At 32.4% G+C, this 16,636-nt stretch overlaps 2 protein-coding genes across 2 annotated transcripts; one reads left to right on the forward strand and one right to left on the reverse strand.

The window, feature by feature from the left end:
• Nucleotides 1-1,169: 1,169 nt before the first annotated feature.
• On the reverse strand, nucleotides 1,170-2,233 carry LOC127138400 (50S ribosomal protein L10, chloroplastic). The gene has a single exon (XM_051064839.1). The coding sequence runs from the start codon at nucleotides 2,063-2,065 to the stop codon at nucleotides 1,358-1,360; it is 708 nt and encodes a 235-aa protein (XP_050920796.1). The 5' UTR covers nucleotides 2,066-2,233; the 3' UTR covers nucleotides 1,170-1,357.
• Nucleotides 2,234-13,360: 11,127 nt separating this feature from the next.
• LOC127138401 (temperature-induced lipocalin-1) lies at nucleotides 13,361-14,199 on the forward strand. Its single transcript, XM_051064840.1, has 2 exons — nucleotides 13,361-13,754; nucleotides 13,853-14,199. The coding sequence occupies exons 1-2, from the start codon at nucleotides 13,374-13,376 to the stop codon at nucleotides 13,976-13,978; spliced, it is 507 nt and encodes a 168-aa protein (XP_050920797.1). The 5' UTR covers nucleotides 13,361-13,373; the 3' UTR covers nucleotides 13,979-14,199.
• Nucleotides 14,200-16,636: the final 2,437 nt, after the last annotated feature.

Raw genomic sequence — 16,636 nt, forward strand, 5'->3', positions numbered from 1 at the left:
TTTCTTTTCTTTTGTCTAATTTTATTTTTGTATATTGAATGAGAAGTTGTTATCCAAATATGATGAATTTTGTTGTTATTTAGTAATGTATGAATGCCTGACACAAAATTATGTTATTTTTTGTATATATATATATGCCTCAATAAAAATATTGTTAAAAATCAAACCGAACCAACTCAAACCGCATTGATTTTGATTAGTTCAATTTTATTTCTAAAAGCCAATTGAACCATACGTTTTTTTCTCTTGCGGTTCTGATTATTTTTAACATAAAAATCGGTCAAACTGCAGTGCAAACACCCCTATTTAAATTCACATTGGATTGGATATATTTTCCTTGATTAGAACAAATGGAATCCATCGCATGAACTCTCTTTTGTTCTAAGTGGTTAGTGATACAAACAAAGACATGAGCATTTACTTATTTCACTTGGGTGAGTTTTCAATTCACTAATATTCAATGTCACACCTAGACTATATTGTTTTCATATAGTTGACATGACATCAGATATAGTTCTATTGGCTGAGGAACGGATTTGGATTCTTGGATGGCAACAAAACACAAAACATGGTTACCTAGTTAGTGAATTTACACTCAACAGACTACTTGCTCCTTTGACAATAAGAAATCTATAACTGTGAGGTTTCATATGCAATACTTGTTGCATCTCTTACAACTTCACATTGTTTTGTAACTGTGAGGTTTCATAAGCTACAATTGTTGCATCTCTTACAACTTCACATTGTTTTTGGTTTGATGCACTATCGCATCCAATGCACCTTCAACGTGTCTAAAAGCCAAATCAAACAAGCTCTTACCTTCCAATGGCTTGCAATTACGTACTCCGCAATCAATATAAAGTGTATTGCTACAAGTAGAAAATGAGTAATGATGTTCTAGTTCTAGATGGAAATGGATTCTCTCATGATATAACCTACAAATGAATCGTTCTCACTTTACAAGCCGACTTTGTAAGATCTGAGTTAGGTTTAATCCAAATTCTATGCGTCCGAGAGACCTAATTTTTCTTACATTATAAAGCACATGCACATTTCAAGAAAGTCCCCAACATATCAACATTTCAATAACCAAAGAAAAGAAACATTTGTGAAATTACATGATTCAATGAAAACAAATTATCCATAGATCATATCTACCCTAACAAAAGGAACCAAAGAATGCACCATTCTACATTTTCTGATAGAACCTCAAAGCATCAATCAATGTACATTTGTAAACATAATATCAGAATGAACATAAACAAACATTCATACTCAAATGTACTTAGAAACAAAAGAAACATTGTAACATAAAACTATAAAACAAAGATACAAACAAAATCAAAAAACTTATCTATTAAACAGCACTCCCTTGTTCCTGTTCTTCAAGATTCTTAATATGCGCCTTAAGAACCATAAGAAGTTCCCTTGCCGGAGCCTGAATCGTCGTAACCAAACTCGAAGCAGGACTTTTCAAAGAACCCAACAAGTTCGCATAAATCTCCGCCCGAGTCGGCAACGTTTCGAGTTTCTTAAACTCATCAGGACCATAAAACTTTCCTTCAAAAACAGCACCAGTGAAATCATTCTCCTCGAGCTTCATCTCTTTCTGAAAATCTCTATAGGGTTTAATAGCAGAAGGAATCTCTTCCGTATGAACAAACAGCCACACGTTCATCCCTTTCATACAAGGCTTCAGCGTCTCGAATTGCGTTCCTTCAAGTGCTTTATAGACCAAAGTGTTCTTCGCGACGATGAGTTTCGTTGTTTCCGGGAGAGATTTTCGGAGGTCTTGAAATTGCTTCACGGTGAAGCCTTTGTAGTTGATTCCGGCGAGGAGGTAGCAGTTTTCGAGCTGGTCTCTGACGGATTCGACGGTTTCTTCTTTCTTTGTGCGAGAGATTGCGGCGGTGATGGAAGGGAGGAAACGGTGGGTTTTGAAAACGGGTTTTGGTTTGAATGATGAGGGGGAGATGAATGGGTTAACGGGTCGGGTTAGGAATTGACGGGTTTGGGTTTTGGTGGATGGAAGAGAAAAGGTGAAGACAGTTGCGGTGGCTTCCATGGTGGTGGGAATTGAGAAATGGTGGAAACTGAAAATGGGTTGGTTGGGTTTATCTTATCGCTTTGTTTCTTTGGTTATTCACCAATCACATTTGGACAATAGGGTATTTACAATGCTTTTTCTTTTTCTTTTTCTTTTTTCATTACTTTTTACAAAAATAAAATTATAATTTTCCATGGCTTAATTCACTTCAATTTTCAATAACTAGAAAGAAATTATAGTTAGATTCATAATTTTTTAGAATAATTTATAACAATGTTCATTAGCTAAAAAAAGTAGTTAAAAGGAGTGAACTTTTCAAATGATAGGCAATTGAGTCAATAAATTCTAACAGCCTTAAATTAAAAAATAATAGTTATATTTCTACAATGTATATCGTCATAAAAGTTTTGTTTAATAATGGTTTATTTTGATTTTATAATTTTTTATTTAAATTTTTTATTTTGTTTTAAAGGATTTAATTGAAATACACCGACAATGAAAAATGATTTTACACCGTCAGTTAACCATAGACGTTGGATATTGAAACAAGTTTGACTTTTATTTTAAAAATCTATAAAGTAATACAAACGGAGTGATGGTAATAAATCGATAATATAAAACCTTTTAGACCGACAATGTATAATAATTAATCTCTTTTTTAAAAGGGTTAAATTTATTATTTTCATCTATTTTTCTTAAACGAAGTTATATCTTGTTTAGTTGACATCCTAGTCGACATCAGGATCACGACCTTCATTTTTTAACCCGATTCTTTAACCCTTTATAATAGTTTATATATATTGAATCTAATTAGATCATGAAATTGATTCTTATATCTCTTCCTAATCATTTCATCTTCTCTTCAAATCCATTATCTTCATATTATATTAAATTGAAACCATTTTCATATAAATGTCATCAGAATTAAAGAATAAGAATGAGTTATACAAATTCTTCTACTATTCGGAAATTGTTTGATAAATACAAAGATAACATTAATAGTTTGACTCAGAGGTATATTCAAGCTCCAAGAAACGATGGAGGCATATTTGTTGGTGTGGAGATTTCTCTATGCCTCAAAGGACAATAACAATTATCAATTTTGGGAAGCGATTATGGAAATGTCCATACTCTAGGATAGGTTATCCATAATCATTCACCAATTTCAACCTGGATATATATATATATATATATATATATATATATATATATATATATATATATATATATATATATATATATATATATATATATATATATATAAAAAATATTCACAAACACAGACAAAACTATGATAAATGCCAAAGTGTGAGGAATTTCTAAAAGAAATGAGATGTTAATGTAGAACATACTAGAAGTACAAGTTTTTTAATGTTGGAGAATTGACTTCGTTAGACCATTTCCACCCTCATATAACAACAATTACATTCTTGTTGCAGTTGATTATGTGTCTAAATAGGTGGAGGCAATTGCATCACCCAACGCAAAAGGAAAAACAGTGGTGAAATTCCTAAATAACAATATTTTCTCTCGTTTTGGAACACTCAAAATACTCATTAGTGATGAAGGATCTCATTTTTGTAATAGTAACCTAGCAAAAACACTTGAAAGTTATGGGGGTAAGACATAAATTAGCATCATAATACCACCCCCAAAATGATGGTCAAGTAAAAGTTTCAAACAAGGAGATAACTTTTTATAGAGAAAACAATATCCTCATCAAAAAGAGATTGGTCATCAAAATTGGATGAAACTTTGTGGGCATATCGAACAACATTCAGATCTCATATAAGTTTGACACCACTTCAAATGGAATATGGAAAATCTTGTCACCTTTCAGTGGAGTTAGAACACAAAGCTTATTGAGCACTCAAATTCCTAAATTTTGACCAATCATTAGCCGCATAAAAGAGAAAATTCCAGCTACAAGAGTTGGATGAATTAAGAAGGCAATCCTATGAATCATCCAAATTATATAAAGAAACATTCAAGAAATCTCATGATCAACGTTTGATAAGGAAAGAGTTTAAACTAGAAGAATTTGTCCTTGTATATAACTCCAAGCTTAAATTGTTACCTGGGAAATTAAAGTAAAAATGGTCAGGATCGTTTAAGGTGAAAGTAGTGAAGCCTCGTGGAGCAGTAGAATTAGAAGATCCAACTTGTTAAGTAAAATGTATTATGAATGGTCACAGACTAAAACCATACATGGGTGAGAATGACAACAACATCATTGTCATACCACTGGATTATCTCTAAAAAGCACGCGTCGAGCTAATGACGTAAAACAATCTCTTATTGGGAGACAACCCAATCTTATTTAGATAACCTTTTATCCTTACTTGTAGTTTTTTTTTCTTGTATTACACTAACTGAATACCATGCACACTCAAAACATTTCACTTTAATTCCGGATACATAAAATTTGGTGGATCTCGAAAGCAAAGTGACACAACAAAAATGAGGTTCTAATGTTGTAATAGAGGGCGCGCTAAGTGAGCCCCTTAGTGCGCTTAGCACACTTCGACGCACAGGTAGATTGAGCGAGGAGCATGGAGCTAAGCGAGGTCATCTTTGCACCACTCATTATTTTGTTTCCTTAGGACAAGCAAATGTTCTATCCATGGGGATGGAATGCAAAGATGATCAAAGCTAAACATGTTTATTTTAATTGTTTTCATGATTAAGTATCAATTTTTGAAAAATATTGAAATATTTTAAAAAAAGTACTGTCTGAGAAAGTTCTTCTCCACATGGTTCAAATGATGATATGAACAGTAAAAAATGTATGGAACCACCCATGATATGTTGACAGTAAAAGGTCAAAGAACAAATGGCATGACATTTTTTAAATTTTTTTAAATGCCTAATTCACGATTTGTAAACAAGATTTTTATAAGATGATGTTTTGATGAATACAAATCTATGCAAATAAATAAAAGATCTTAAGGAAGGTTTGATCATGCTTATATAATAGATTTAAAAGAATTGGATCATATGCTAAATAGAAAAGCAATTCAATTAGATGTAAGCTTTAGGTGCTCACAACTATTCACCTAAATCATTCTTAAAGATCCCTAGCATTCATACATGATTTCCATTCATATCACATGGTTTTAAATGAAAATTTCAAGTTTCTTACAGGGAAAACAATTGACATCGGGGTACAATTGATTGTTGTGAAGTCCCTGTTTATAAACATTTCAAAATCATTCTAGCAATCGATTGATGCTAGGTGCAATCGATTGAGGGGACTCTATTTTTATCCCTATAATTGATTGATGCAATATAACAAAGGATAAAATTACCGGGATGGCTAGAAAGGCTCAAGGGCTATATTCAAATAACATGCCTCAGTGTGTGTATATATGTAGTGACAATCCCAGAGAACCTATGTAAATTCTTAGTGATAAAGACATACCTGAATATCGTTCATGATGATCAATATGTTTGGCTCTTTATGCACTCACCATGTTAGGTAAAGCTTGACAGCATCCACAATACCTCTAGTATGGTGCAACTTCTTACTCGATTCGGAATGCATAGGGAGCTTATGTTAGTCGAGCTTGAGAACTTGCGTCCGATCTTTTCTTCAGCAATATCAACTTTTTGGGAAGATCCTTCATAACAAGCAATCGTAAATGGAGTGATCCTTTCATCCACTACCACTAATGGTCATCACCTAATCCAATAGTACACCAAGACCTTGAAATACATGCAGCACATGATACCCGATAGTAAAAATAAACCAAATGTGAAACGGTAAAATTTGGGAAATAATCAACAAAAATAAAAACAAAAAGCATAGTAAAACCTCCCTCACACTTGGGCTAAACATCGACCTCAATGTTTTAGAACAAGATAGAAGGAGGGTGACTCACAGTGTCCTACTTAGGGGGATGGGGCGTGAAGTGCGACATGCCCACCCGAAATTCAAATTTTCCAAACACATTTCAAATCCGCAGGCTTGACACGGGTCGTGTCAGGTTGTTGTTCTGCTCATTTTTCCCACTTTTTCCATGTGAGTACCTTCACCCTTTTATGCAAGGCACTGTGTAAACCTAAAATAACAAACAAACACAACCAATAATTAGAAATAAAAATGCGTGGGTTGCCACCCACGAAGCGCTTCATTTAACGTCGCATGGCTCGACTGTTCATTTTCCTCTGTTATGGGGGGTACTTCAGCCTCCAAACCTTGTTGCACCTCTTGTCCAAAACTAGGAAGTCGTCTTCTTCATAAGTATGGATTCCTTTGTGCCACAAGTCCTTTCTAACCTCCATCTCCTTACCTTGTTTTCGTTTTCTTTTCTTTCTCTTGGCTTTTGGAATAGAGATAAAAGCCTTTCCATTCAGGATTGCTAATGGCAGTGGTGAGAGTCGAGAGGGCCTTCCTGTATCTTTCTCTGGTATTGGTATGTTACTTTGCCTTCTCGCCTCTGTCTTGATCAAGCCTACTTGATAGTGATATTATGTATCTTCCTCTAGCTCCTAGTCTTCAATAGCATTCAATGTTATTTATTTGTCGTGAACTTTCAAGTTTAATGTGCCATGATTCATGTCGAGATTGCATCGACTTGTCTGAATGAAAGATCGACCTAGAATGATGGGTGCCTCATCATCTTCAGGTATGTCTAGGATAGCAAAATCAACAAGAAAACTCAAGTCCTCTATTGTTACCAGTATGTCTTATGCTATACCATGTGCATCCTTTTTTGAGTGATCCGCAAACTTCAGATTTGTCTTTGTATCACTGATATTTTTAATACCCAACCTGTGATAGATTGATAATGGCATCAAACTCACACTAGCTCTAGAATCTATTAGTACCCTTTTGAAGGTCCTTCATTTAATTGTGCATGGTATTGTTCCCCTTCTAGGATCCTTCTGTTTGTTTGGAATTTTCCACTCTAGTGAATTTGCACTATACTTTTCCTTCCAGGCTACCGGTTCTTCTGTTGTTGGTTTTTTTTCAGCCATTACCTCTTCCATGAACTTCTTGTACATGGGCATTCTCTCGAGTGATTCAAACAAAGACATATGACCCTCTACCTTTTTAAACATTGTCATGAATTTCTCAAAGTCTAACTCACTTGGTTCCTTCTTTGTCACTCTCTGAGGGTAGGGTAACTTAATCACCGGTTTAGTCTCCTTTTTAATTTTCTCTTCAGTTGGCTTGCCAGGTGGTATAACTTTTTCCTCTTTAGCGGCCTTTTTCTTTTTCGGCGTGACAGTACTAATATTCTCCTGATTTCTTGGATTTTGAACTGTTTCACCTGGTGTTCGAGAACTTGCTAGTTGTTGTGTTATCTGACCCAACTGAACTTCAATATTTTTTAGAGAGGCAGTGGTGTTTTTATGATTGTTTCTAGTCTCTTCCTCGAATTACCTATTTTGAGCGGCCATGTTTTCAATTGCAATCTCTTGGTCTGTTTTCTTTAGAGCTTGCTGTTGTTGATATTGAGTCTGATATTGACCTTGACCATGTTGCGAAACATTCCCTTCCCGATCCTTCCAGGAGAAGTTGGGATGATTCTTCCAACCTGGATTGTACGTGTTGGGGTAGGAATTATTCTTCTTCAAGAATTTTATCTCTTTGATTTGTTGAGGAGTTGAAAAGAAATACACAGTGTGGTGAGGTCCATTACAGATTTCACAAGTGATGGTCTGAGCAGGTTGAATTTGAGCTACCTGTTGAGTACCTATATTCAAAGTTTTTCATTTCTTTTCTACTTCAGCAACGACTGTATCTTTCAAACGGATTTTATTAGCTTCTAGTTTCAGATCAATGACTCCTTCATGTTTCCTTGTACACCTATCATATAATTACATATGCTCATTTGGGCTATCACTTCAATGATCCTTTTAATACCGGTGACTGTTGAGAAATTTGTTGAGCCACCAACTGCTGTATCAATCAACTGTTTTTTCTTTAATTTCAGACAATTGACAAACATATGCATATGTTCAATCTGATCCATATTATGAGTTGGGCAAGCTACTAGGACCCTTTTGAGTCTTTTGTAGGTATCTCCCAAAGACTCACCATCCTTATGTTTGAAGTTTAAGATTTCATACCTTTTTCTCAGAAATACTGACTCTGGAAAATACTCATTTAAGAAAGTTATTTCCATCTCTTCCCATGATATAATATTGTCTGTTAGCAGAGAGTAGAACCACTATTCTGCCTCTTCAGCTAAAGTGAACGGGAACATTCTTAACTTCTTTGCTTCATCAGTATGACCATCAATTTTCAAAGTAGTACTCATGGTCAGGAATCTGTGCAGGTGGTTGTTTGCATCTTCATTAACCTTCCCAGTGAAAGATTTTCTTTCAAGTTGACTGATTGTGCTAGGATGCAGTTAAAAGTTAGTCACGTTCACCGGTTGGTTGACAATGGTCAATCTACCACCCGACGCATTTGCACCTTCATAGTCACCTAGGAGTCTTTTTGGAGGTGGAGGAGGTGGAACTAGAGCAATTTCAGCCATAGTTTCTTTTTCTGAATCTGAGTGATCAGAGAAAACTTTTTCTTTGGAATTCAATCCAGCGTTTCTGCGTCTCTAGTGAAGAGTTCTCTCGATTTGTGTGTCAAAAAGAAATTCTGCTGAGGGCTCTCCTCGCATACACAGATTAGTGAATGAAATTATATAAATGATAGCAAAATAATTTTATCGCAGAGTAACAAAATTTTAATTGAACTTAAAATTAAACTCTATATGTTGGCAGTCCCGGGAAACGGCGCCAAAAACTTGATATGAAAAATAACAAGTGTACTATTTTTCCTGTTATAGTAATAAAAGGGAAATTCCCCGAATGTCAATCTCAGGGACTGCAAGTCAATATCGAGTTTAAATTGTCGTTCAATTAAACAAAAACTATAGTTGGGTTTTTTTAGATTCAGATATAAAAATAAAGGCAAAAGAAAATAATATTGTAAAAATAAGGGTTTGCAAGGTATGAGGAACAATGCTAGGAAAGGTGTATGATTTAGCCCCGTAACAACTCTGAGTCACTATTGTATCAACAAATATCAATTACTATCAGTTCTCAAGGGAATTTTCTCCCAAGTCCTTGGTGAGAAATCCTTTAATCATTCTACCCTAATTTCTATGTCCATAGGCAATTAAGGTGAAGTTAAGCTTTAGTATATCAAGAATGCTCTGATTCATACAGGGTATCCCTAGTCCTAGGTGATATCTACTGCAGAATAATCTAATGAAAACCTTATCAATGGCGGTCCAACCTTATTGATAACCAAATAACAATCTTGATTGGTTCGAAAGAGAAAGCATTAAACATATCAAAAGATTACCGTAAAAACAATATTATAAATGCAATCGTAAACTCATAGTCACTACAACTCTAAATCAGGGACCCCCCCTAGCATTGGGGAGTTTAGCTACTCATATTGTTAAAAACAAATTCAAGATAAAAAATACACATTACAAGTAATTGGATGACTTGGATCTTCAATCGCTTCCGCTTATGAAAACCTTCCGCTCTCCGAGTTCCTTGATTTTTGTAATCCTTGATCATTTGACAATTTTGTGTTCGCCTCGTTCCAAGATGATCTTTTCTCTTGTAGAAACTATCTTAATATAGTGAAAATCCCTTGGCAGAAGGTGGAAATCTCCAAAAACGTCTTTGCAGCTCAAGCCCGGTGAAAAAGCCCGAAAATTGGAAAATTAGCGTTTTAGGCTGACACGGTTGTGTCAGGCTGACACGGGCGGCCGTGTCAACTCTCTGCCTTGTTGTTTCCTTGCTGACACACCCCAGGTGACTTGACACGGGCCGTGTCAGCTGACATGGGCGGCCGTGTCAGGCCACTGTCTTGGGCATTACTTGTTCTTGTTTTTCCTTCCCCATGACACGGGCCTCCTGAACTGGAAAATCTTCTTTTTTCGAACACCAGAACTTTCCACTTTCTCGCATTGATTCTGTTGGATCTTCTCCATGGACCTGGAGGGCATAAACACGGCAACCAAAGCGTAAAATCACGAACACACAAAATAAAACTGATAATTAATAAAAATGATTAAATAACTTACGGGAATGAAAATTTACTTTAAAGGTACCATAATGTGTACATAGTATCTCAAAATTCTTGGTTTCTTGTCGGATAAGCAACGAAAACATAGTGAAAATGGTGACCGATCATGAACCAAGAGTTATTTGGCTCGTACCCAAACATTTTATTCCTTCTTTTCGGCTAAGACGCATATTTACTATTCGGTTCAAATTTCACTCTCCTTTGTGGGTTCCCCTGTTACCATTCTGTTAGTGTAAGTTATAATTTTCATCATTCATTTCTCTTTGTTCTCGTGGTTCCACGGACAACGAATGCTTTGATTTTCTCATTACACGATGAGAATACGTAGGCATGAGGGTGCGAATCCTTAGCGAGCACATTCCTATTTATTCTTTCTTCCACCTTAAGGTACCACTCATATCTTTCATGATCCATGATCTACCTTCAATCATGAAATTCTCACCCCACATATTATTTCTTTGAAACTAAACACAATTTTCTTTGGAATTTCATATATACCCTTTTAGGACGATATAGCGGCATTCCGCATTTGTACCTAAAGTTGTTTGACTCGTACCCAAACACTTAATTCCTTCTTTTTTGGCTAAGACGTTGTTTCCCTCTATGGCACAAATTTCATTCTCCTATGAATTCCAATATACCCTTACCTTTGATTCCAAATTACATTTTTCCAGTCACTTTTTACCAAATCCCCAATTCTGTGACTTTGGTGATTCATTCCATTAATCTCTATGATACACTCATATTCTACCTTCATTCACTTCATGTGATATAATTTATCTTTGAGCCAAAGACATTATCTCTTTGAGCTTCATCCAGTGTCAGCTTGTGAACCAAGAGATGTTTGCCTTGATGCCAAGCACCTAATTCATTCTTTTTGGTAAGACAATACAATGGGCATGCCTCTGTCCCCCACGTCTTAGTCTATACCAATTTTACTCTTAGGTTCACTTTTCTTTCCTTTTTGGAGTTCAAAACACATTATCCTTTGGTTTAGACCATACCTTGATCACAACTCTCTTCATCTCCCACCACTAGTTCTATGAACTACGGAGCTCTGAATTTCTTATTGCACTATAAGGATACGTAGGCATGAGGGCCCCAATCCTCATCGAGCACTTTATATATTTCTTTTCCTTTTCCCTTATTCGTTTTACGAGTAATCCTTATATATAACACTCATTCGAGGAAGAACAATCAAAACGGTTTTCATGGAGTATCATGGATGTTAGGGGTGTTAATACTTTTCCCTTGTATAACCGACTCCCTTACCTAGTTATCTCTTTTCTCTGGGTTTTATCGATGTTTTCCCTTTCCTTTGGGAATAAATAAAGTTCGATGACGATTCTATTGTATGTTCGATCGGGTGATGCATTCGGGTATATTTCCGCTAGCTTCTTGTAGTGCAATGTATTTTCGTAAACATAAATAAACAAAGCACGTCTAGAAATAAGATATTATCACGGTTAACAGTCATACTGTTGTAGTTTAATATAACAAAAAATTTATTTTGTAGTAGTGAAAATTTTATATCCGCTGCATATTGATCTATTATTGCATTTTAATTTCTCATCATATTTAACAACTAAATGGATTTACATATAACGTTTTGGTAGATTTCTTAACTCTTATCTAATTTAATTTCTCTACTTTTCGTTATTTTATTGTTAATTTTTCCGTTGGTTCTTTTTTCGTAAGGTCTAACCCCAAATATATCTTTTTTGTTTGTATATATATTAGAATTGATTTGGTTTTTTTAAAAAAAGAATTATTTATATATATATATATATATATATATATATATATATATATATATATATATATATATATATATATATATATATATATATATATATATATATATATATAAGCTCTCTATGTTTGAATTGATGTAATGGAATAAAATGTTTTGAATTAATTTTTTTAATACTTTTAAATTAATATATTTTTAAAAAGCTCTCTAAGAGATCTTTTGAATTTTATATATTTAAAGTAATCTTTGTACTATTACTTTAAAAAAATATATCCTTTAAATTAGAAATAATTTTTAATAGTTTTATTATAATTATATAATTTTTTTTCTATATCAATTGTTTTACCTTGTTGAATATTTAAATGCTTTACATCTATTTTAATTTTTTTTATTTTACATTATCTTTGAACTATTGGTTTCAAAAATATATTATTTTTAAACTAGAAATATTTTTGTAATAGTTTTATAATAAATTAAATAACTTTTTCTATATCAATTGTTTTACCTTGTTGAATATTTAAATGTTTTACATCTATTTTAATTTTTTTTCTTAATATGTTCCAAAGAATTATCTTTTTGATAATCCGTGCATACTCACGGTGAGATTGCAAACTCTATAGACTCTTATAAACAAAAAATTAAACGTTTTGAATTAATTTTTTTAATACTTTTTAAAAAAAAATATTTTTTAAAAAAGCTCTGTAAGAAATCTTTTGAATTTTATATGTTTTAAGTGATCTTTAAACTATTGGTTTGAAAAAAAATATTCTTTAAACTAGAAATATTTTTGTAATAGTTTTATTATAATTATATAACTTTTTTCTATATCAATTGTTTTACCTTGTTGAGTTATTGGTTTCAAAAATATATTTTTTAAATTAGAAATATTTTTGTAGTAGTTTTATTACAAAGTAATAATTTTTTCTATATAAATTGTTTTACCTTGTTGAATATTTAAATGTTTTACATCTATTTTTTTTTCTTAATTTCTTTTGAAATATATCTTTTTGAGAATCCGTGCATATTCATGGTGAGATTGTAAACTCAAGAGATCATTCTAAAAAAAATAGAACTTTTTAAATATATTTATAATACTTTTTTTAAAAATTCTATATTTTTTAAAAGCTCTCTAAGGGATCTTTTGAATTATATATATTTTAAGTGACCTTTGTACTACTGGTTTGAAAAAATATATATTCTTCAAATTAGAAATATTTTTGTAATAGTTTTATTATAACTATAAAGTTTTTTTCTATATCAATTGTTTTACTTTGTTGAACGTTTAAATGTTTACATCTATTTTAAAAAAAAAAATTCTTAATTTGTTTTGAAAATTCATCTTTTTGAGAATCCACTTTGAATTTTTAATTGAATGAGACATTCTTTTTTTTGGTAATAATTGAATAAGACATTGAATCCATGCATATCCACAATCAATTATCACATTCATAACTTTTATTCACAATCAATTTCTACCTATAAAAATTAATCTATCTCTACTGATAACACAATCACCAACAATGGCATACAACATAGAAGCTGTGCCGGAGGTTATGAAGGGTGTAGACCTAAAGAGATACATGGGTCGTTGGTACGAGATTGCTTCTTTCCCTTCGTTTTTTCAGCCTGCAAATGGCGTGAACACTAGAGCCACCTACACTCTGAACAATGATGGAACTGTTCATGTTCTCAACGAGACATGGAATGATGGAAAAAGAAACTCCATAGAAGGAAGTGCTTATAAGGCTGACCCTAATAGCGATGAAGCCAAACTCAAGGTCGAATTCAAAGTTCCTCCATTCTTGCCAATCATTCCTGTCACTGGAAATTACTGGATTTTGTACCTTGATCCATATTATCACTATGCTCTCATTGGTGAACCTACTAGGGCATTTCTTTGGGTAACAAACCCTAATTACCTTATACTTTTGTGAATACTAATATTAATATGCTATACTATTTGTTCATGTCATAACATGCATTATTTTGGTTCCCATAGATTCTATGCAGAGAGAATCATTTGAATGATGAAATCTATAACCAAGTTGTTCAGAAAGCTGTTCTTCAAGGGTATGATGTGAGCAAATTGCACAAGACTCCACAGAGTAATCCTCCACCTCAGTAAGAAGGTTTTCAAGATATTTAAGGAATTTGGTGTATTAATAAAATCCTTTTTAGGAAATAAATATATAAATGGATGGGGGCATTATTATGTGATAAAGTTTGAACAAGTGTCATGAATAAGGAGTTCAAGAACTCTAATAGGAGCAGTTTAAATTGTAATACTTGTATTGCCTTGTTCTTTCAATAGACTAAAAATAAGTTGGTGTTAATCTGATGTTTAAACATTAAAATATGTTAGTAGTTGTTAATTTATTATTGGTTAGTTTTGAAAAAATCTCAATTTTTACTGTTTTTTTTCTTCTGAAAAGAAAGTTTTAAAGTTTATTAAAGATGAAAAAAAAGTTTATGTAGAATGATAGAATATTTTAGGGAATTTTTTTTCCAGGTGCTTCCAAACCTATGGCAAAAAATAAAAAATGTCTTTTGTTATTAGAAATGCATATCTGAACGCTGCTTTTTAACCTTTATTTTTAAATTCAATGATTTTTTCAAATACACATCTCCAAACTCGTTTAATTCATAAAAAAGTTATGTAAAAATAAGACAACATTAGTGAAAATTAAAAAGGCTAAATGCCACAATTTGCTTTTACCAAAAAGTGCAATCAATCTAAAATAGGGAGATAATGGATCTAGCTCACACTTGCATAAACACCAATCCAATGCAGGATCATCGCAAACTCAACTCTCAATTAATATGTGATAAAATTTTGTCAGTTATTAGAGACAATCCATCGTTGAAGATGAGTACAATAATCTCGCATATTGTTACACTATACAAATATACTCCCTTGCACATGAAGACATGGATAGCTAGGACTAATTAAAATAAATTAAATATCTCTTTTATACCGAATAGAACAACAATTAGTTAAAATATTAAATAAAATAATGGATGAAACATAGTGTAAAAACATAGTAAAAACATAGTGTAAATACAATTATTATCTATTCGGTATAAAAAAGATATTTAATTTTATTTTACACTATATTTTTATACTATGTTTCATCCATTATTTTATTTAATATTTTAACTAATTATGTTTCATCCATTGTTTTATTTAATGTGTATTTTTATAAAATTAAATATATATTTAGTTAATTTAAAATTTTAAAATAGGTATAAAACTTCTAAGTGAAAATAATTAAGACAAATATATAGAGATGAAACAAATTAATTTAATGTAATTATACATTATTTTAAAACTAAGTGAAAAAAATTTCAACTAAGTTTTAGTAATTTATTAATCTACTGTAATTATACACGGTATATTAAATATATGATTAAACAAATTAATATAAAAGGTCTGTGGTGTAGTGGTAATGTGTTTGATTTCTGATGTGAAGATTGTGTGTTCAATTCTTGTTGATTGCAAAATTAAATTTTCTTTTGTGACAATTTTGAAATTAATATTCTTTTCTAATGAGAGTGGTGACGAGCATAATTCTCTCTGGATTTTTAGATTGGAATCCTAATTAAATCTTATCAATAATCTTATATCATTATAGTGATTTCTCATTAACTTATCAACGTTTTAGGTTGTGGCGTCTTCATCAGACGTGGTTCTTTTTTCTAAATGATTTTGAAAATTGTTCATATGGTCAAATTTATAATTTCTCCATATCATATATTATGGGTGTGATTGTGAGTTTTCTCTCAATTAGATCTTTTATGAGAAGTGGAGGTAAGTGGTTCCACTATTCTTCATAAGTCAATTTATTTAATGGCTCAAAAGTATCGAAAACTAATTAATATTTTATATATTTCATGGTCAAGGTTGATGTATACTCTTGTTTTAAAATCTTTCAACAATAACAAAAATATCATATTGATTCTCAAAATTTTAAGAAGTAGTTGTGTGGGCTCGTTAGTGGTCGGATATACCCATTTTGCTAGTTGTAACTATATAATGACACTTTCTTATTCTTGTCAAATTATAGACTAATGATTCAACAGTAGCTTTGATTATGTAAATGATAATTTTCTAATTTACTAATGTTAATATTCTTCATTTTTATTGCAGACCTGAGAATCAAAAGTCCTTGCAATAACATCACGTTTTGGGTGTTTTGCTACTTAGAGAGATGCAAATGGCCTTTTCGAATTATTTGGTAGTGTGTTGGACACCTCTATCCAAAATGATTTAGGTCATGAGGGATTTCAAATTGAGGATGAAGATAAAAAGATGAGTGCTAACATCAAATAAATCCTCTAAAAGGTTGCATATGATCTCTTCACAACAATTGTGAAAGTGTTGAGAAAATTCAAAATGCTTCCATATAATAGAGATAAAATGAAAGCTTTAAAGGATAAACACGTGTTTAATCCACTTCGCTCCATGTTGAACACCTTATTCCTTGAAGCTCCCTTGATGGCTAAAGTTGACATTATTCTCAGTTGCATTAAATCGACCCACAAAGGGATATCATGTGGTAGAGATGTTTATGAGCTTAAGACATATTATATTGTCTGTATAAAGAAGGTTCCATGTGGAAAGAGATATTGTATATGTAATCACTATAGTTTTTAACTTATGGCTAGAATAAAGATGTGCGTTGTGTTTTGCCAAAGTTTGTAACTTTCGCACCCTTTATGTCGTTATTGAAGTCGGATGGTGGAATACACCCAATTAATATAGGTTTAATTTGGAGCTTCCAGG

The sequence above is a fragment of the Lathyrus oleraceus genome, chromosome 4, assembly GCF_024323335.1.
Source record: "Lathyrus oleraceus cultivar Zhongwan6 chromosome 4, CAAS_Psat_ZW6_1.0, whole genome shotgun sequence".
Classification (NCBI taxonomy): Eukaryota; Viridiplantae; Streptophyta; class Magnoliopsida; order Fabales; family Fabaceae; genus Lathyrus; species Lathyrus oleraceus.